This window comes from Chiroxiphia lanceolata, chromosome 1 (assembly GCF_009829145.1).
Source record: "Chiroxiphia lanceolata isolate bChiLan1 chromosome 1, bChiLan1.pri, whole genome shotgun sequence".
NCBI lineage: Eukaryota > Metazoa > Chordata > Aves > Passeriformes > Pipridae > Chiroxiphia > Chiroxiphia lanceolata.
In genome coordinates, this window is record NC_045637.1 from 120,127,455 (window position 1) to 120,148,195 (window position 20,741).

General features: G+C 40.5%; 2 protein-coding genes across 9 annotated transcripts in view; one reads left to right on the plus strand and one right to left on the minus strand.

The window, feature by feature from the left end:
• BTD (biotinidase) lies at positions 1 to 9,810 on the minus strand. 4 transcript variants are annotated; one of them, XM_032707513.1, is made up of 4 exons: positions 9,688 to 9,810; positions 4,653 to 4,887; positions 3,008 to 3,157; positions 1 to 1,560 (listed from the first exon to the last, which is right to left on the minus strand). In XM_032707513.1, exons 2-4 carry the CDS (start codon positions 4,881 to 4,883, stop codon positions 376 to 378), a joined length of 1,566 nt encoding a protein of 521 aa, XP_032563404.1. In that variant the 5' UTR covers positions 4,884 to 4,887; positions 9,688 to 9,810; the 3' UTR covers positions 1 to 375. The 4 variants fall into 4 exon arrangements, with proteins under 4 accessions (XP_032563404.1, XP_032563395.1, XP_032563412.1 ...); XM_032707504.1 differs by having other exon boundaries at positions 9,476 to 9,782; XM_032707521.1 differs by lacking the exon at positions 9,688 to 9,810 and adding an exon at positions 9,120 to 9,183.
• Positions 9,273 to 20,741, plus strand: part of HACL1 (2-hydroxyacyl-CoA lyase 1) — a 24,655-nt gene continuing 13,186 nt past the window's right edge. For 2 of the 5 annotated variants that reach the window (XM_032707459.1, XM_032707476.1), the window contains exons 1-4: positions 9,273 to 9,376; positions 10,341 to 10,445; positions 16,586 to 16,626; positions 17,752 to 17,832. In XM_032707459.1, the coding sequence (XP_032563350.1) occupies positions 9,320 to 9,376; positions 10,341 to 10,445; positions 16,586 to 16,626; positions 17,752 to 17,832 (284 nt within the window). In that variant the 5' untranslated portion in view covers positions 9,273 to 9,319. Of the gene's footprint in view, positions 9,377 to 9,973; positions 10,187 to 10,340; positions 10,446 to 16,585; positions 16,627 to 17,751; positions 17,833 to 20,741 lie in introns of those variants that run through there. The other 3 variants (XM_032707467.1, XM_032707483.1, XM_032707490.1) reach the window with 3 other exon arrangements.

Genomic DNA, 20,741 nt, shown 5'->3' on the forward strand with positions numbered 1-20,741 from the left:
TCTTGCAACAGTTTTCCATTCCATTCATTTCCATACTCCAAGCCAGAACACCAGAAAATGAAAGGATTAAATTAAAAGGAACAAATTCAGTTGAAATGAGTTGTTTCCCCCATATAAAACATCTCACCAAATTACAGCAAGCCTTTATCTTTGCAAGGCAGTTCTTTCCCTTCTGGTAAGACATAAACTACCCCAGTACAGACTGTACTTACAGATTCTTAGGGTGCTTTGCTTATCATTTCAAATGTGGAACCTAATCAGTGAGTCATTTAACAAACACACCTGGACCTCTAGGAAGTGTGGATGTTCAACAACTTCTGTTAAGATAAATACTCTGAACATACAGGCAGTTGTTTTCTGACTCAGATATCTGTGCTAGTCCTTTTCATACCATCGTCCATACAGAGCAGCTGTCAGAAGGCCAGAAGATGTTCTATTTTTGCTCATGAAATAGTGGTTGTTTTTCCAGCCCATGTGATCAGCAAAGTCCAAGGTAATACCAGACGTCAGCAGCAAAGGAAAGATGTAAGGGGTACTCATATTTCCCCATAGCTGGAAATCTATCAGAGCAGTGGCATCTGTAACCTCCTGTCCACAAGTGCTAAAGCTGAGACCACCACACTTCACTAACGCACAGGCCTGGACATAGTATGTGCCATGCACTGTATGGAGCCCATCAAAAACTCCCAAAGCATATAATTCATCAGTTAAAACAGCTCTCTGATAATTTAAGTAACAACAAAGGGTATTGGCACAAACCTGGAGCTGTCCTTTTTCCCCCCATACAGGAACGAAAGTAAAGTTGTCATACATCATTTCTGCATAAAATGGGGGAGGTAACTGTTCATTTCCTTTTTCAGATACTCTGCCAGGAGCCTCTTCTTGCTCCTTAAAGCAAACTTGATCATCCAGCAAGGTGCTCGTAAAAGTCCTGCATGAGTCATGTAAGTTCACTCTGAATCTTTCATTACTCTCCAAATTGGTTTCATGATCCGTGGTAATCACAGGAATTTCTGCTACTATGAGCTTGCCACCATAACTTTCCATGTTGTGGTAGATGAAGGATTTGACTGGAGTGTATATCCCACTCCCTGTCATGCCCAAGGTAGGGTGGTGGATATTAGCTGCTAAAATATTGACATTGAAAGCTGTTGCAAAAGCTTGTTGAAATTCTACAGCAGACAAGAGTGGGAGCTGGTTCATCCAGGCAGTTGGATACACAATTTGTTTCAAATTGTATTGTCTGATGAGGTTCACTGCGGGCTCAAAAAAGAGTATATCAAAGCAAGTGAACATGCCAAACTTGCCAGCAAAAGGGGTATCAAAGTGTTTATAGTCAGGCTCTGGAGGGGTATCAAAAGCGTATTCGAAATACAGGTTGTGTTTGCGATATGTGGCTACCAACGTACCGTCATCATCGAACGCCACGTTGGTGTTGAACTGGTACCTTCCATCAGGTGGACAGTGAGGGTCAGTGTGATCACAGGGCTGCTTAGTTCCTAAGTTTGCCACAAGGAATATTTTGTTCTTCAGTGCCATGCAGCTCAGACGCTGAATAACCTGGAAAACAGTATGGAGAAATGTAAGCACTGCAGAAAATGGAGGAATACGTTCTACTTAAGCACCTATGAGTTATTTAATACTTTTCAAATTACTACTTTCAACTGTGTTCAAAATTGAGCATGTTTGACCATATCTGTAAAATTTAAAAGTACCAATGATTTTGTGACAAAAGTTACTGGAACCAATAGCTTTGTAGACAGAAAAGTATTTTGGATATTAATTTTAAAATAGAACTGGAAAAAAATATATGGGTTTCATTTCCTGAGAAGTAAGTAAATAAATCTCTCTATTTCAAGGTTGTTAATTTTCAGAAATTTCTGACTTGTAGGAGCACCAATGGCTTTCAAACACCATAGGTCAACTGAAAGCTTTGCCAAGGTAGCACAACTGATCTGTGGGTGCCTTTAGAACTTCTAATAGTGATCATTTGCAACTGTGATGTCTTGTTCCTGCAACTGGATGTTTTTACTATAAAATTTTAAGAAGCAAGTACTAGCTGCACTTACAGAAGCAGAGATGTAAATCAACAGATTTTGCATAGTTACAGAAAAGAAATACAAAATGTTACAGACCACAGTATTACTGGGATATTTCTTCCATATCACAGAACACTGCACCCAAGACTGCCAGTACTGCAATCTCCAACAGGGTCTGACTGGCAAACCAACTTCTTGCTTGCTTGGCCATGATCATGGGTAGTAAAGATTCATAGGCCAAAATAGGTCATCACTTACAGCTTACAAGATTCATGTTAGCACACAAATTCTGCTTAGCAGGTACATGCATGACTTCTTTCATTATGTTGGCTACCGTAAGGTTAATAAGAATTAACAGTCTATATAACTAAGCATGGTTATTTTCAGTTCGGGTCCAGAACAGTCAATGAAAACACTATTTTTGTAACGTGGAGGTCACATCTTATGTAATCACGCTTGGTCCGTGTCAAGCTGTGACTTCTATTACACTGCAGCAGATCAAATCCTGTTACTTGTGCTGATCATTTCACACACAAACACACACATCCCCCCACCCAGACCACTGAGTCAGAATGTTATGGTGTCATCAAGTCATTAAACCCCAGTAACGAGAATGCACCAAAAGCAAAGATACTACTATGTTGTTTTATATAAAACAGTGTTGTTCAAAATAAAATCACACACAACACCTCTTACTAGAAGAGTAATTACCATTTCAGAGGTTGGGGAGGAGGAGATGACAAATCCAGATGGCTCATACAAAAGCTGTATGAGCCTTTGTGTACGTATCTAAACAGAATGAAACCAGCATAACCTGAGCATCCATGAAAACAGAATCTGGTACTGCGAGTTGTTAAACCTCCTGCTTACTTCCCTAAGCAAAACAACTAGAGCTATTTCCCACCTGGAGCACAAACCTAGCATTTAGTTATTCCACCCCTGCAGACATCAATCACTCCTATGTTTACCTCTGTGTCATTGAACAAATAGGGCTCTCTGCACGGATTCCACTTCCCAGAGTGCGAATGCAGAACGAAATCTAAGTAAGGATAAATGGAGCTTCTGGTGAAGTTGAAGCCATGGATTCCATCTTCAGGAAAAACAATGATCTGTGCCCCCTGTGTGTAAAACAAATACATGTTTTGTAGGCAAAGCAAAGGAAAAGAGGGGATCTCATGGGTAGGAAGAGCTAAAGAAAGTTAAGTATAATCCAGTTATGTTTTGCCAATAATGCAGCTTCAAAGTATTTTTTCTTTGACTTCATAGTAGGTGTAACTATGTAGCAGGTGTAATTGTGTATTAAAAAAAATCTTTCTTAACCTGATACATACCTTTATCTTGAAAAATAATGTGTTTGACATTATTTTAAGGGCATGCAAATAAGAGCAGGACTTAATCTTAGTTCTCACCAAAAGTGTTCTCCCTTCAAACGAGTCATGAGAATGACATGATTCAGGTTAAAGACTAATGATGTTAAAAACTTGTCTTAATTTTTTTATCAGAATTATGCTGTTTGCAGACGAACTTTGTCAAAGGTGCTGCACCTGTATCAAAAGTGAGTGCAGCATCACTTAACAGATGAGGTATATAGGGTTGGACAGGGTACTGGGACTATTAATTTCAGAAACAGCTTGACAGTGGAAGCAGTACAGAGCCTGGTAGAAATGTAGCCATGCAAGAGCTAGGCTGGGTCTACCTGAAGTTCAGGGAGAGCTGAACTGTTCCTAAAAATGAGGTGGATTCCATTTAGATCAGTCACAGTATCAGTCATTCAAATTCCTGTTACTTTTCAAAAGTCAGTTCAAGTGTATTACCTATGCTATGGCTTTGGGATGCTTTATGGGTCTTGGGTGCAGTGCTGCTATTATGCTTCTGTGCAGTCATCTGAATGTCTAAAAAAATTATACAAAATTATACAAAAATGGTAACTATTCTCTCCCAAATCAACAGATCTGTGAAAATTGCAGGTCAATTCTTGTCTGTGTAGGGACAGTAACAGTTGCTTCCTTTGACCAGAACCAGCTTCGGGTTTTCCAGTGAGGGAAAGAAAGGGTGCTCTGCATAGGAATAGCCAGAAATACTAGTCTCTCTCCTCTAAATATATTTAGACTGAGAACCATTCCACAGTAGGGTAGGAGAAAGGAATGGAAAACTTTAGTTCCACAAAACTGTTAATGGTGGAACACTAATTTCCAAAGCATTTAACTTCCTTAGCTTTTAGAAACATTCAGGAATTCCAGCGAGAGCACTGGAACAAAATCAAACTCAAAGACAGCTGCTCGTAAGACAATCTTTCAGTGAAAACATTCCATTTAAGAAAACAGAAAGGAGCTAGGTATTCAGACCAAAATAGAAAATTAATTTCCCTATACTAAATAACTATAGGCGTGTTTTTCCAAGCTTGGAATAACCCGAGCCAGGCGGGATGCTAACTGGCCTGATTTTTTTTTCAGAGCTGCTGGCAGGTCAGAGTGTCTGAAAACCCAGACCATAGTTATGTACATAAATATAGCTTTAGTTGCTTGGGAACACAAATGTAAAAGATTATCTTCAAACAGCAGCTACTCCATATATCCCCAAGGCACACACAGCTGCTCCAAGTTGTGGCAATACCTGTCTGGCAGCAGCTACTGCTTGCTGCTCGTAGATGTCGAGGTTCTTGCCCATGAGATCCAGGGCGGAGCGCCGATCCACCAGGGCTGTCGGGTTGGGACTCAGTACGGACTCGTGCTCATACACGGCAGCAACATAATGCCCCTCTCTCCTGACTCTTCCTGAGACAACTTGATAGAAGAAAAAGGTGATGGACAGCTTCCACCACAGATGCACCATGGTGTATGCCATAAATCTAGAGGGAAAAAAAGAAAACGGGTGGGGTGGGGGAAGCTTGAGCAAAATATCATGCCAGGATTTTAAATTTACGATTAAATACAGACAGTAACTGAGACTCTTAGCAGTGTTTGAACTGAGTGGGGTGTTCTTAAATTCCTGAATGACCACATGCATATTGTTTCTAAACCTTAAATCTATCTGTACTAGTGCTTTAAATAACTGTTTCCTGTTTAAAAGCGTTTTAGCTTCGTATATTGATCTCTTTGCTTGGCCTCCCTTTACAATTAACTTTAACATTCATTTATAGATTATTTCACCATATATCAAAGCATCTTTGGGAAAAGTTAAAAGCAGCTCACAAATTTGCATCTCCTCTGCTATTTGGTGATGGAGGATGTATTTAAAAGTAGCATATCCTAAAATTACTTGAACGCTGTATTTAGTAGTCAAGTAGAAATAGAACTTATTTTATCAATAATAACTGAAACAGATGATTGCCAGAAAAATTATATCAGACACTTGTTCTGCATTTATCTATCTTTCTATCATGAAAATGCCTCTCCTAATGGATTATGGATTAGGGTTAACTATGGAGTTAGGCTTTCCAACTCCACATGTGTAAAAGGCAAATATTTTTCCTACAGTGCAGCTTTTTTGAACATCTATAAAAATGTTGAGTGCCATTCAGATCCGCATTCCTCCTATACAGTGCAGATGAGTAAGGTTAAAAATGCTTTCATAGTAATAACAATAAATCAAAAATTCATACAAAATGGAGAAAATTTGCATTACTGAGCTTTTCTTAGAAAGAAATTAAGAATTATTGACTCTGAAAGGCTGGGGCACTCTGCAATATGGGCCATGTAGCCTTTTGACTTCCCAAGTTAGTAAACTACTTATACAGAACAAGGACTGACACAATGAATGCAACACTTCAGAAATACTATAGAAATGCTCTTTTCTTCAGAATTATTCTCACAGTATGAGAATTCTTCATCTATCACCACATTGTTACTAATATCATTAAGGAATTAAACCTCAAATATTAGTGAAGTTGAAAGAGCATGCAGGAGCACTAATGCTACACAATTGACAGCCCATAAATTCAGTCACTGACTTGTTGATTGTATTTGCTCCTTGGGAACTCTTATGCAAGAAAAAAAAAATGTTCTAAAATGCTCTTAATGGCCTGCAGTCTTTGTAGTCCACAACTCCTGAATTTTTCCAAAGCAAATACAGACTGATAGACACACACATGAAGAGCCTTCTCTCGTTCCTATTAGGAGTTCAACAGGAAAAAAAGATCAATTCTCAACTAATCCCAGTCTTATTTTTATTCATATTACATTGTAGTTTTGTACCTAAAGAAAGAAAGTCTACGGCAAGTTAACTGAAAACATCTCTTTGCTTAAATTCCAGGACAAAATCCTCAATATTGCTGTGGGCTTTTTTTTTACCTAAACACTAACGATGAGCAAATTGAAGAAAAAATATAGTAAGTACTTAGTTTAAGTCACTTGTTTACTTCCACAAGTTCTACATGCCATTAGCAACACTAGTTTGATAGCAACACAGTCTCATGTAGGACAGCAAAATCATAACCTTAGTGCCCATGGCAGGCAGAAGATATGTTTGCTAAACCTAAAAGTTTTAACATGTAATAAAAGCACTTATAAGGGTCCAGGAGTAACTTAGGTATTCGATGCTGCTAAACTCAACTACATACTCATATTTCCTTGAGCTTTAATTAGCTAAAGTGTCCATACATACGTGCCTTCGAGGGTAAATTTATTTAAAGAACAATAAAACCAGAATAAATCCATGGCATCTCTGTAATCAGATGGATTAAAGATACTGCATTTATATAAACAGTTTTGAAGTGATGTACAATAAGCTACCCCTGCTATTCTGCATCTTGAGGAAAACACCCAGTAGCTACAAGGGGTGATTTGGTAATGCACATCAAGAACAGAGGGGTCTGCCCTGTGCATCTCAGCTTTGCAAATGAAATACCAAAGCACATGTGAAAATATAAAGCAATATCAGAAGGAGGGAGAAGATGGGTGGGAAACCTCTCACAGTTAAGGAACCTACTGAAAATAAACAAACTGTGTGGCACTTCACTGACAAAACACTCTTTTCTATTTCCGTCGCCGCTTCAGAGCCAAAATGCCTATTTAGGACTGGAATGGGTTCTAGTCAGCTGCTCTTCACTAAAGCTGTCAACTAAGATGTAATTAGAATTCATCATTACAATGGATGGAAAGAGTTGGAGAGTTTCAGACCACGGGATGGAATTGCTATGCATTAGTAAAATCGCCTTTTTGCCTTCTAAGCCAAACACACCAACAGAAAAAATTAAAAGGCTTCTACAAAATGTTGTATTTTACAAACATACTTGGAGAATTCTTATTTTTCTGCCACAGTTCATTTTCTGGTGGTCAGAAACACTCAAAAGTACTACTCTGAATCCCTTCCTCATTTAGATGCACAAGAGGTTTAGGACCAAACATGTAACATGCACACAATCCCATATTGCTAAACCTAGGCCAACTAAAATAATAACTACAATAATTCCTCCAAGTCCTTTCCCTTGGCTGTGATTACTGCTAGTCCTACAGACGGTGGGTGAGCACCTGTGTGAGTGCTCCCCAAAGCCTTTTCCCCTGTTTGACAGTTTAAACAATTGCTATCTGATGGATTGCTCCTAACAAGGTGAGCTGTGACAAGCCCCAAGGCTGGGCTTGGGTATGTTAACCTTTCCAGCAAAATAAGGACACCAGTGGGGTTTACTCAGCCCGTAGGCTGTTGAGATTTCAAATATGTTTCTGCCACATTCTGGATTTTTTTCTCACTGGAAAATGCTACACCATCTAATAAATCTTGTCCTTAAGGAGAAGTTAATTTGCTTAGGGTCTATAGAGCTGTCACCTCACCTGAGCTACAACTTTAAATTTTCATGAACTGAATTGTATCTCTTTTTCTGTCCCTTTCCTGTGATTTACATGGTCTGTTGCCCGGCAGAGAGGCTCCAGCAGGATCATCTCACCCAAATACAAGTATTTCATAGCACTGTTACTGTCATCCAGTCACAATATTCACTTATATTCCTTCCACACGAAGGATAAAAAGACTGGTGTTTGAGTTTGGATACCAAGTTTACCCTGCAGTCCCGCTGCAGACTCTTCCTATTCAGCTTTTCAGAACTATCTAATCAACAAATTCTGTTGTTTATGTCATGAAGTAAAGCATCCATTCACTCGCTTTTCAACAGCCTTGGAAACTTAGAATGTCACCTCTCACCACATCTGGATGTATGTACAGAAAAGCAACACATACCTGCTTCTTAGTACTTCTGTACTCACAATAATCCAACAGACTACAAAAATAACACAGGTAGTACAGCACTCATCTGGGTCCTCAAGTGATTAACAGCAAATGCATATTAGGCAATACCCAATGTAGAGCAGTCACATAAACAGTAGCAATAAGTAACATAATAGTAACATAAGCAGTAATGACAGTAACATAAAAAGTAATAATTACTAGGTAAATATTAAACTGCTATAAAAAAATAGACTTTTTCATATTGTATGATATCCGTGGATTGTGACTTTGCCGGCATTCTATTATAGATTATACAGCATATAATAAGAATATACATAGTGAAATTCAAGGGGTTTTTTTCCACTGATACATCCTGTCTACTGCTTTTATTTGCTGCATTTGATTGCACTATTTTACTATGTACGTTTTGCAAAGGTTTTATGTTATCTATGTTTCGTTATCTACTTTTTTGTTGTTGTTTGATGAGTGAGGGTGAACGGAACGCTGCTATCGTTAGGGGTTTGGCTGGACAAGGGGAGGGTGGGGCAGGGACATGTTGTCAACCGTGTCACTTCTGCCACGAGTGCCCGAACGGGCCGAGCCAGGAAATGGGTGTGCGCCATGCCTCATCTGGGATTTTGGCGAGATGTCCCACACTCCTCCCCATGAGCGTCGGCGGCGGGCACCCAACGCCAAACCCTCCCCTACTTTGCCCCGCTCCGCGTTCGCCATCTCTGACCGGCCCCACAGCGCCAGAGAGCTCAGGGCGGCAGCCCCGGGCATCCGCGAGGCCCTGCGGCTCACGCAGACCTTCGGGGCCGGTAACAAACGCGCCTTCCCGGCTCCGAGACCGCTCCCTCCACATCCCGCCCCTCCACCCCCGCTCCCGCCGGGAGCCGGGAAGGCCCGTCCCGCTCCCACCTCACGCTGGGGGCCGGCACCTCCCGGCCTCCTGATTGGTTGCCCGCTCTGGCCAATCGGGAGCTCCCCTAGGCTTCGCCCCCAGGGCAGGGGTGGTACCCGCGGCCCTCGGTCCCGCCCCCCATCGCCTGATTGGCCGGGCGGGCTGTCAGTCACCTGCTCCGACCTTCGGCCGGGCCCGGTCCGGCGGTGCCGGCGCGATGGAGGGAGAGGCGCTTAGCGGGGCGCAGCTCATCGCCCAGGCCCTCCGGGATCAGGTGAGGGTGCGGGGCGGGGGGCCGGCAACCAGGGGGCAGGGACAGCGCCCGCCGGGCCGCGGGTGCCCGCGGAGAACGAGTGTGCGCGGCCGGACTCACCGGGAGTGGGCGGGAAAGGCTCGCCCCGCCGCTCTATGGGAGGGAGGGAGGGAGGTCCCGCCGCACGGCCCCGGGAGCGGCCTGGCCCCGCCTGGTCCCGGTGCTGCCGGGCACCCCTGACCCGGGGGCGGCGTTCCGCAGGCCCGCAGTGATTCCTTTCTTCGCCCCTTCCCGAGCCTGCCCCTTCCCGAGCTCAGTCCCTTCCCCGTTACCGCCAGGCAATGCCGACAGCCCTCCACGGCTCTTCCCCTGGCAGCTGGATGTGCCTCCTGCGCCTCCTTTACAGTGATCAAAGCTTTGTGTTATCTCTGAACTCGAGCTGGTGCTGACCTGACACCGGCCTTGACAGAAGACTTTGCTTTAGCCTGTGACACACAGAGAAACGGCGCTCGGCTGTAATAAAAATAAGCACAGTCTTCTTTATCTCAGCGTTTCTTTGTGCACGGTACTACCCCAGTTATTGCCTGGGGCCTTTTTGGTGTCTGTTTTCTGTGAAAGTGCAAGAACATGAGATGCCATGAGAGTAGGTGAAGCTGACTTACCCGGAAACAGGAAAGTGACGGAGAAGTTCCAAGTGAGAATTGATCAGCAGAAAGCACTGAACGTATGTTGACTGAGGCACTGAACCATTGTCCCAGTCCCTCTGGGCCTCCAAAATCCAAGGCTTTCACAACCACAGAGGGCTGAGCTGGAAATACCGGCTGGCATTGTGTATGTTTCCACAGTGACCTCTAAACTTCTATATGTTGTTACATTTTAGTTTTAGACTGCCTGTGTTGTTAGCATGTCTGTCTTTGGCATGTGCTTATTAAAGTTGTCTTTTGGAGAGAAAAAATCTGATTTGTTCTAACATTTTTCTTTATAGAATATTGAATACATGTTTGGCATTGTTGGTATTCCAGTCACTGAAATTGCAATTGCAGCCCAGGCAGCTGGAATAAAATACGTGGGAATGAGAAATGAACAAGCTGTAAGTATATATCTGTAGTGGGACCAATCCTTACCTTAAATGTTTTGCAGTGGAATGAAACCCGGTTTATGTTTTCTTACTAGAAAGCATGTGGTCTCTGAATGTTCCTTTAAAGAACCTGTAGAGAAGCAGTCACTCGTTCTGGAATATGGAGAGCACTGGGCCATTGAGTTGAGTGTTTCTTTGTGCCCTTCTTTTCCCGCTTCCGTTTTAAAGTGGCCCCTCATTTCCTGTTAAGGGAATTGCAGCGTATTTCATTTTTAAATGCCTTTTTCCAAAAAGGGAGCGAGTGTAGGATGAAAATAGGGGGGGAAAGAATTTGAACAGAGCATTTTGAAACAGACAGAAAAAAATTATCAAATTTATCTCCTTCAAGTCATATATCATCAATTTTTATCTGCCACTTTTTGAGATGCTCATCCAGGTGTTTTGTTTTTCTGTGGCTTTCTATAGGCTTTCCAATATTCTTATTTCTTAAATTTTTTTCCTGTCATTTTCTTTTACTGTCCCTTCCAAATTAGGACAATATTATCATTCTCTCTCTAATTGGTAGTATTTTAATTTCTTTCTGACCTACCTCTTTACTTATTTTCCTTGTCTATGTTCTGTTCTTAAGTGCCCAAAGAGGAAAATTTTCCTGCTAGTTGATAAACTTGTCCCGAGAGTTTAAATAATTATGATTTTTTTCCCTTAACAAATTTTTAAATGCTCACCAAGCAGTAAACCATAGAAAGTTATAATGCTTCTGAATGCTAAAAATCAAGCAGGAACATATACTTAGACTCTCTTAGTTATATGTATTTCAGCTTCGTTGTGTAGGTGTCAGAAATTAGACTCAAGCTCCTCAGCATTTTCACAGAATTACTGAATCAATTAGGTTGGAAAATATCTCTGAGATCATTGTGTCCAGCGTTTGACTGAACACCACCATGTCAACTAGACCATGGCACTAAGTGCCACATCCAGCCTTTCCTTAAACACCTCCAGGGACGGTGACTCCACCACCTCCCTGGGCAGCCCATTCTGATCGCTCTTTCTGTAAAGAACTTCTTCTGATGTCCAAACTAAACCTCCCCTGGCGCAGCTTAAGACTGTCCCCTCTCATCCTGTCACTTGTTGCCTGGGAGAAGAGACAGATTCCCCCCCCCCCCCCATCTACAACCTCCTTTCAGGTAGTTGTAGAGAGTGATGAGGTGTCCCCTGAGCCTCCTCTTCTCCAGGCTGAATACCCCCAGCTCACTCAGCCTGCTCCTCATAGGACTTGTGCTCCAGACCCTTCAAAGGCAGCTTCGTTGCCTTTCTCTGGACCTGCTCCAGCACCTCAATGTCTTTCCTGAATTGAGGGGCCCAGAGCTGGACACAGTGCTCAAGGTGCAACGTAACCAGTGCCAAGTACAGGGACAAAAATCACTTCCGTGGTCCTGCTGGCCACACTATTCCTGATACAGGCCAGGATGCCATTGGCCTCCTTGGCCACCTCAGCACACTGCTGGCTCATGTTCAGCCTGCTGTCAGTCAGTACTCCCAAGATCCCTTTCTGCCTGGCCAGTCTCCAGCCACTCTGTCCCCAACCTGTAGTGCTCCATGGGATTGTTGTGGCAACCATTTTGATGTTTTGCCACTAGTTCTGGATTGTTGTTTTTCCCCAGTAGTAAAAACTTCCTTAGTTATTCAGTAGTTCCTTAGGTGTCTGAGGTGAAGATAATAAGCTCAGGTTTATCCCTCATTTTCAAGGGTTGCTGTGCAAGCTGTAGCTGCTGGTTGTTGGACTGCTGGCAGATGAACCATCAGTTTTCCTTACTCAGAGTTCCTCTGCAACATTTGTCAGTTTTCCGTAATTGGTGCCAACCAGTAAATAAATTTCTCTATTATTATCTTACCATGTTTTTCTTGTGTTTTAACTTGTTTATGGGTCCTATCTCCTATGAATACTATTAATTAGAATTTTACCACTTTAACACAAGAAGATCCTTCAGATATTCTGGACCTGTATTTTGCAGCAGTGTCCTTTTTTCTGTTTTCTGCCATGTAATTCGTAGCCTTTGTGGATTGTCCCAGTCCTCAATGAAGTATTATAACAGTAGTTCAGTTAACAGTGGTCACGAGCTGTATGTTTTTGCTGTCTAATCCATACATTCTTGTATTGGAATGTGGGAATTTAGAGGAATGCATGTCTCTATGGAAAATCTGCAACATATGAGAAAGGCAAATATATACAAACATGTTTAAAAGGTGTATTTGATTCCTTGAAGGACTGGGAATTCAACACAGCCTTTATATTCCTGTAGGCCATTTAGCAAATATTCTAGTTTTAGCTGTGGTTATTAAAACAATTAAAATTAATGTCCTCATATGTCTGTAATTTAACAGGGAAGATTGCTTTGCACTGCCAAATGAGATGCTGTCCTACTTATCACCCTTTTGTCACTGTGCAAGAATCTAGTAGACAAGAACATTCTGCTGTGTAAAAGATGAATTACTTTTGCTTAGTGGAATGAAAATTACATGAAGACTTGTTTAAGTATCAAATGTCAGGGTTTGTCTTCTTTGGGGACTGGAAAAGAATGAATAAAGATACATCTTGTAGTGAGTTTTGCTTTGTTTTTTATCCTCATTGAAGACATAGAGTAACTGCTTGGCAGAGGAGAGGGTGAAAGGTTATACACAGTATATTCAAGATACACTCATATTTACACTCATAGGTTTAAATGTCTAAGTTATTAGTTGTATGGTCTGGCTGTGGAGAAGTGTATACAGCTGCTTCCTTTATTGGTGAAGGCAGCTGTGCCTTCACCATATATCTCAGATATATGGAAAATTAAGGTTTTTTCCAAGGATCGAGTTTCTGCCTCATTTATGGGCCAGATGTAGCAAAACCATTTCCTTGTAAAAGTGGCTAAAATTCTAATTAATAGTGCTCATAGGACACAGGACCCATAAACAAGGTTAAAACACAGGAAAAAAAATCTCAAGACAATTATCAAGCACTGTATTTATTGGTTGACATCAATTGTGGAAAACTGACAAATGTTGTTGACAAAATTATCCTTATGTCCTTATGCTGCCCAGGGAGGTGGTGGAGTCACCACTGCTGGAGCTGTTCAAGAAATGATTGGCCTGGCACTCAGTGCCATGCTCTAGTTGACAAGGTGGTGACTAGTCAAGGTTGGACTCGATGATCTTGGAGGTCTTTTTCAACCTAAATGATTCTGTGATCCTGTGAAAAGCCCATAAAACTGCAGAACAGAAGACCAGATTAAAGCATGGAGTTAAAAGATAAGTAGTGCTACCAATAGCTGTAAGCCAATCTCCTGTGACCTGTAATATGGCATAAGTTTGCCAGAAGCCGTTTGACCTGCATCCAAATGCCCTTTGAACACTGGAAAGTTGTGTTGCAACTCCACAGCGGCATGTATTTTGTGTATCTGTCCTGGGTAATTAGAGATTGCTGTGATTGTTTAGAAGACTGGTAACCCAGATGAATTTTAAACTAAAAAAAATCCCCTTTACTAGATTGTTACTTGTTAATAATGCACATTGCTTATGTTTAGTTCCTAATCTTTAATAATAATTATCACTACATATTCAAAGCAATCTCTTTTTGATATTCATAACCTGAGTTAGTTGTGAGTTTACAAATATGCTGGAGCTGGTGCAGCTGTCAGGGGAATTGAGAACCCTTCAGGAAGGGCATCTGGAACAAAAGTGGGCATCGTTTAGTCCACCTCCTACATTCAAGATCTTTTTTTATAAGATGTGTTGGTCTCTGAACAGATCTAACCCCTTGTCCTCCATGCCTGGACTATGGACTGTATGATGCAGGATGGTACTTTCCCAGGCCCAGACAGGCACCTGATCCTGTTGCACATCTGTGTTTTTTTGTTCTGTTTTGGTTTTTCCTGTTGCTTAGCCGTTGCTGCTCTACCCGAAACAGTGTCTTCCCAGAGCTCAAAGTCACACTTTTTCAATGACAAGTTATTGGCCATTAGCAAATCATTTATTATTCTGGGACTGCTGCTTTCAACCTGTGTCCTTATTTGCAAGGCCTGGACTTAAGTTGTATGTGGTAACAGAAGACACCACGTACCAAGCTCAGGTTCATACAGCAGGTTCTCTCTCATAATAAGTTGATCACAAGCCATACAGAACAGTCCTGTAACACTGAACATTAGATACAATTAACATGAGGGCCTCAGACCTGCTCCTGGGAATGGCAGTACTATTTTACCTGGGCTGCTGGGTACAGAAATGCTTAACCATTGTTTACTCACTATGTTGTTTATGTTTGATTTGAAAACAGACTAATTAAACTTTGCTTAGTGTCATTCCACTTCAATGGGAGGAACAGGCCTCTGCTTTGGCTGCAGTTCAAGCCCAGTGCTCATGGGTGCTTGCAAGCTTTGAGTTGAGTGCCTACATCTAGACTTCCTACATTTCTTCCTAATGTTGATTGTGGTTTTGTGGGCAATGGTGTTTTATCTGCCTACATCCTTCTTGCTTGTCTGAGGGACACAAGGATGTGGTTTCAGCTGATCAACTGTCTTGTGACCATAACAGATAATGAGTGTCATTACTCATGTTTTAGTGGTGAAGGTGCAAGATTCATCAGTAAAATGGCTCTTCTTTCTACTATTCACACAAAAAAATCTTTTAAGTATACCTTCAACATTATTTACAATCTCCTCTAAACACAGATATCTTTAGTCATGTTGCTTCCTTGCAGAATGAAGCAGCAAAAGTTTTAATGGCAATGGACTGTAAATGAATCCAAATTCTATGTGCTGCTTTATTTTGCCACTCAGTTCTAAAACATGATTGCCATAGAAACTCAACTCCATGCTTAGAGCTCCATTAACAAAATTTTTTGTAAGACATACTCCAAATACTTCCAAACTTTTGCACAGATATGTCATCAAATTGTTGAACATAAGTGACATTTTTCCTCTCTATGTCAGACGTGTATGAAAAGTGCAAAGAGATTTTTCTTATCAGTGTATACTTTTGCTCAACAATTCCCTATCCTAATGCTGCAAAGAAAATGAGGGTTTCTTATTGTGTACTAAGCTCCATGCTTTTGATCAGACAGTTGATCTTTATCTGTAGGATAATGAGGATATTCAAGGCAGTTTCTCCTTCTCTGTAAAAACTTAGAAAAAGTCTGTGTTTTGACTCATTGAAGCTGAGGTGACTGTTACCTAGAATAATTCATGTTTTTGAGGAAAATATTTAGTAGCTTTGTAAACTTTTAGAAGGAGCTTTTGTGTTACTTATTCTTCTTATCACAAGAATGCTTGAATATAACTAAAAAAACAATCTCAACTCTATTTAAAAATGAAAAGAGGCAGGCTCTAAGGCCAGGAGCTTACTTCAAAAAAAAGTTTACAAAAAATTGCAAAATGAGGGTTTTTCCAATAAGTGTTTAAACTTGCTCATTCAAGACAAAGCACAAGAATAGGAAAGAGTTGGCAATGTCACATGTCCCACTGCTGATAAGCTGTGCTAACACATGTTGTAGATGTTACTTCTGAGAAAAATTATTCAAAACACAATTTTCTTTAAAATGTCAAACTAGCTAAAACAAAGTGTTGTACTGAAGGTGGAATGAGAAGTACTTCAGCGGGTCAGCTCGAAAAGACAATCCCTAATCATCTGATTAATTTCTCCAGTGTGTTAGTTCAACCTTTTGCTTGATTTCTGGCATACAGCGAGTCATTCCAGCGATGGCTGGATTTCTGCTTGTTGTCTTTCTCTTGCAAATCCCTCTTCCATGTTAGTCCAGAATGCAGTGGAAGGCAGAAGTTTCATGCATTGTTTTAGTGTTCGGTGGTTTTTTTGTTTGATTGGTTTATTCTATCTTGTTGATTTTTTTCTTTTTCAAATCCCAGATATTCCTAATGTAAATACTCTGTAACAACAGGAGCCTGAAATGTGGAGAGGATCTTGAGATTTTTCATATAATCTTCATGAACATACGTTACAATGGGGAGGGAAAAGGGTTACTTTTGCTTACATTTAAGCTCTGCTAATCAGGGAAGAATCTGTACCTCTATATTTCCAGTATTTTTGTTGAAAGTTATGTACAAGATGTTATGAATGTATACATAATAATAATTGTGTAATTAACTCCGATATTTTCACAGGCCTGTTATGCTGCATCTGCTGTTGGATATTTGACCGGCAGGTACATTCCGTATTTATCAATCTTCGTAATATAATTTAGTAATATTAATATTGTAATATTAACTGTGTTAGACTAAGTTAGAAACGAGAGAGGTTTGTCTGTTTTGGAGCTGGAACTTTTTAGTGCGTGCAGATGTAGGGCAGTTAAAAACAGAGCATGAATGCTAAAATATCAGTAACAGTTATCAATATTTCTGTTGCATGACTCAGAGCAAGAGCAAGGAGGTGCTTAAACTCATATAATATTGACCATCTTATAACTTTCTTTATTTTTTTTCCCCTTTGATATCTGAATAGTAGCTTAACACCATTGGTATGAGGGGCAGAAATCACACCGCCATTGTTTGCTGCAAGTTGGGTGGGCCTGCTATACCTCAATCTCATCATCTGGGTGTATTGTTCAACAAAGATCTTATCAATACAGAGACTGATCGGATGCCTTCCAGTCTCCTGTGTGCTTCTGCTGAACACAAAGTACTGCATTCTGCCCTTAATGTTGTTGGGAAGCATTCAGTGGCCTGGGACTTGTGCTTCTTGGGTATGGCTCCTTTTCTAAACTAAACATCTGGTGTCTGCTCACTCAGAAGTGCAGACCCGATGATGCAGGTGGTCACTCCTTATTAAGAGTGATCATTTCTTCTGTCATCACCTGGAATAACAAGTGCCTCTGCCTGAACTAAACTGTAATAAATTTGTGTTGAATCAGATGCACTTCTTCCTGTGTGAGCTTTGTCGCTGATATCTGCTGCTAAAGTGCAGTTGAGAAAACTGCAAACGTAAATGGTTTCCCACATTCCATATAAATGTTAGATGATGGAGTAAATATGGTAGAAGAAGTAAGGAGCTGTGTTAGGATAAGCCTGCATACCTTGCAGACCTGTGTGTGGATGGCCCGTAACAACTGTTCAACTGCTGTTCCTATTGGGTTGATACAGCTAAATGGTTTCTGATTTCTCTGTCTGTCTTTAGTCCTTCATACAAATTCCTTGCCATTCATGACTTGTGATGACATGAGTAAAAGTTTAGTATTCCATATTTCAGCATTTTACTAATTTTTGTTGATGATTTATTTGGTGTTCCATGTGCTTACTTTCTTTTCTCTCTCCCTCTTTTTCTTTTCATCTAGACCAGGGGTATGTCTTGTAGTGTCCGGTCCAGGATTTTTACATGCCCTTGGTGGGATGGCAAATGCAACCATTAACTGCTGGTAATTTAACTGCATTTTCACTTTAAAATTCCAATAATAGTGTATTGTTATTTGTTGCAGATGTTGAGTTCCACAGTGTTTAGTATTGTACTTCCCCCTTCCCACCCCTTTGTTGTGGGTAGTGAGAAGGGAATTCTTCACTTGTCAACCCTAAAAGTAATTTTGTTTCATTTTTGTGATCTTATGGATAAAATTCTCATTTTTTTGTCCTACCCCATTGTGCATATATTAGAAAATCTATCAGCATAGCTAGTTGTGTGGATATGTTTGAAAATGAAGTTGATGTTCAGCCTGTAATGCTTTACTGGTTGTGGAGATTGTCTTAAAGGTTCTTTCTAAATTTAAATCCTTATTGCCTTTGAATTACTGTGTTTCATATGTAAACAAATTGACAACTGCATTGTTAATATGCCTATTTGCTTCCCACGCAGACATTTAGAACAATAATTAAGTATTGAATTAAAGGATGTACAGCGTGATAGTATTTACTCCTATAAGCCGTCACTGAGACATGACAACTTGAGCTGGTCTGTCACAGAAGAGTGTTCAAAAAGCTGTACTGAAGTATTTGGAGTAGAAGTAATACCTAGCACGTGTGCTCACAGAACAGAGTGTGATCCAGAACAATGTGATCTGGAACAATAGGATCCGGAACATTAAATTAGCAGGGTGTGATGGACGAGGTAATGGGAACACTAACAAATTGAGTCTCTGACATTTTGGGAAAAAAAACCACTAGTATTCAAATTCTTTTTTAAAAAAAACGAGTTTTTGAACAAAGTTTTGCTGTCACTATGTGTCCTTGGATTAAAAGAAGAAAGATCGTGCACAAATCTTGCTTTTGAACAGTTGTGGATTTGGTTATACAAAGGAATTGTTCATCACATTTACTTCTGGATTTGCAGCAGATATTTCTATTTTCTCACAAACTTTTTTTTGTCTGAGACAAGGTCTGTTTTACCTGACTTGATCTTTCATAAGCCTGTACTCCTGGCAAAAGGCGAAGGGAGTGACTTACCTAGTTGGACAGAAAATTGGCAATATAGTAAGAAAATCAGTTTTCCCTGACCAAACCACAGTGTTTGCTGAATGATTTTTACATTGGTCGCATCAGGCTTGCCTTTTGCCTACCACATGCCAAAAGGAGAGAAATAAACATTCACAAACCCTGAATTTAGCCTAATGGAACTAATTTTCCTTGGCCCCTTTGTTAGTAGGCAATTCTATTGCATGTTTGAGAATCCCAGAAATGCTTCCCATTTAAGGTTGGCTGGCATTGCCATTGTAAGAAAGGGTGCTGTGCACTGGAGAGAAAGACTAGGGATATAATAATATAATCTCCACACCTTTCTCCTGGGCATGTACTCCTGCTGCTTGCATTCTTGATAGCTCTGCTACTTGTCTGCTCCAACAGTCAGTTTCAGTTCATTATTCTGGCAAAAAGCTAACCCAGCAAAAATAAGTAAATAATGTCATGTTAGAGAAGTGGTCTAAATAGCTCCCTCTGCAGCCAGGCAAGCATCAAGCCCCTAAGTGAGGGAAAGAGTGGATTATGCAGCTGGGAGCTCAAGTTAAAGAGGTCTTCTGCTCTTTGTGGCAACAAGGTTTTAAGTCTCCTGCTCTGTACCATCCCCTGTGAGGAAGTGGCATGACAAGACCAGTTTGTAGGGCAAGGTTAGCCCTCATAGGTATCTCCTGTGTGTAATGTGATTCCAACACCTGGCATTGTTAATGCACTACAATGGCTCAGCTTTTTTTACTTCATATTGCACAGAAGTAAACTGAATGTTGAACCTGACTCTGGTGGTAGTGACTTTAAATAGCTCAGACTAAGGGATAGTGGTTAAAGCCCTGTCTGAGTTGTCCTCCTTGAGCCTGGAGATCCATTCTTCTGATTCCTCTCTGTTTCAGTCTCTTCCCAGTTTTACTTTGGTAAGCTCTTTACCTGAAGTTGCAGTTCAAATTTTTTTTAGTTTAGTGAAATTCTTCTGCAAGTCTGTAAGATTTACTGTTCTTATTTCATTATAGTCTGCCTCACTGTTGTTTTTAAGCTTCACTGTTGCTTTATAAGCACTGCTCTTCAGAATGTCTGCAGTGTTGTGACAGTAGTGCAATGATTTCTGCGGGGGGAAATCTTCTTTCTAGTTACAATTATGTAAAACTTTAAAAGCAGAACTAAATCTTTTCAAGGTATAGCTGTTGGAGTTTGCTTTCTAAAAAGTTGAGCAGTTTCATAATTATATTTCACTATAGGGAAGTAGTAGTTACTTTGACAGTGACAAACCCCATGTTCCTCTCACTTATAATTTCAGAATTTATTTAAATGTTTTAATGAACAAACAAATTCGTTACAGATGGATAGCTCTGATCACTTTGCTTATGGCAGGGAATAAGCAGAATAAAATGTGTAAAGCATACATCAAGTGTATTTTTCCACAAGAATTTTTCACAAAGGTAAGATACAGCCTGAAGTTCTCATTTCACCACCTCAGGGGATTAGAACTGAGATTTTTGATTTATGGTGGAGAAATGGCCTGGTTATGAAGCTTGGGTCTAGATACACATATACCCAAATCTTAAGGGGGATTAAATTTAAGATTATGCATGGAGCACACTGTAAATGTTTCAGCTTGATACATTATATAGATAAATGCAGTCAAAGGAAAGGCTGTATCTGAAGAGATACTGTTCAGCAGAAAAAACCCTAGAAAGCTATTGACCCAATATTTCAATTTAGTGTGAAGGAATAAGCAGATTAATAAGACATGTTTTTTCCATTGACTCAGCATTTAGCATTTTAAGAAGTTTGACCTACAAATGGGATAAAAGACCGGTTTTTATTCCCTGTGGGAAAATAATTTATTGTATTTTGTGGAAATTATAATAAAAATTACTCATGTGTAATTTCT

Excerpts from the sequence above, each read along its gene's own strand:
- BTD (XM_032707513.1), bottom strand. The coding sequence starts at position 4,883 with ATGGCATACACCATGGTGCATCTGTGGTGGAAGCTGTCCATCACCTTT. Across the intron at positions 3,158-4,652 it reads CAGTAGCTGCTGCCAGACAG|GGGGCACAGATCATTGTTTT; the intron begins GTATTGCCACAA and ends TTTTACACACAG. Across the intron at positions 1,561-3,007 it reads ATTTGTTCAATGACACAGAG|GTTATTCAGCGTCTGAGCTG; the intron begins GTAAACATAGGA and ends ACTGTTTTCCAG.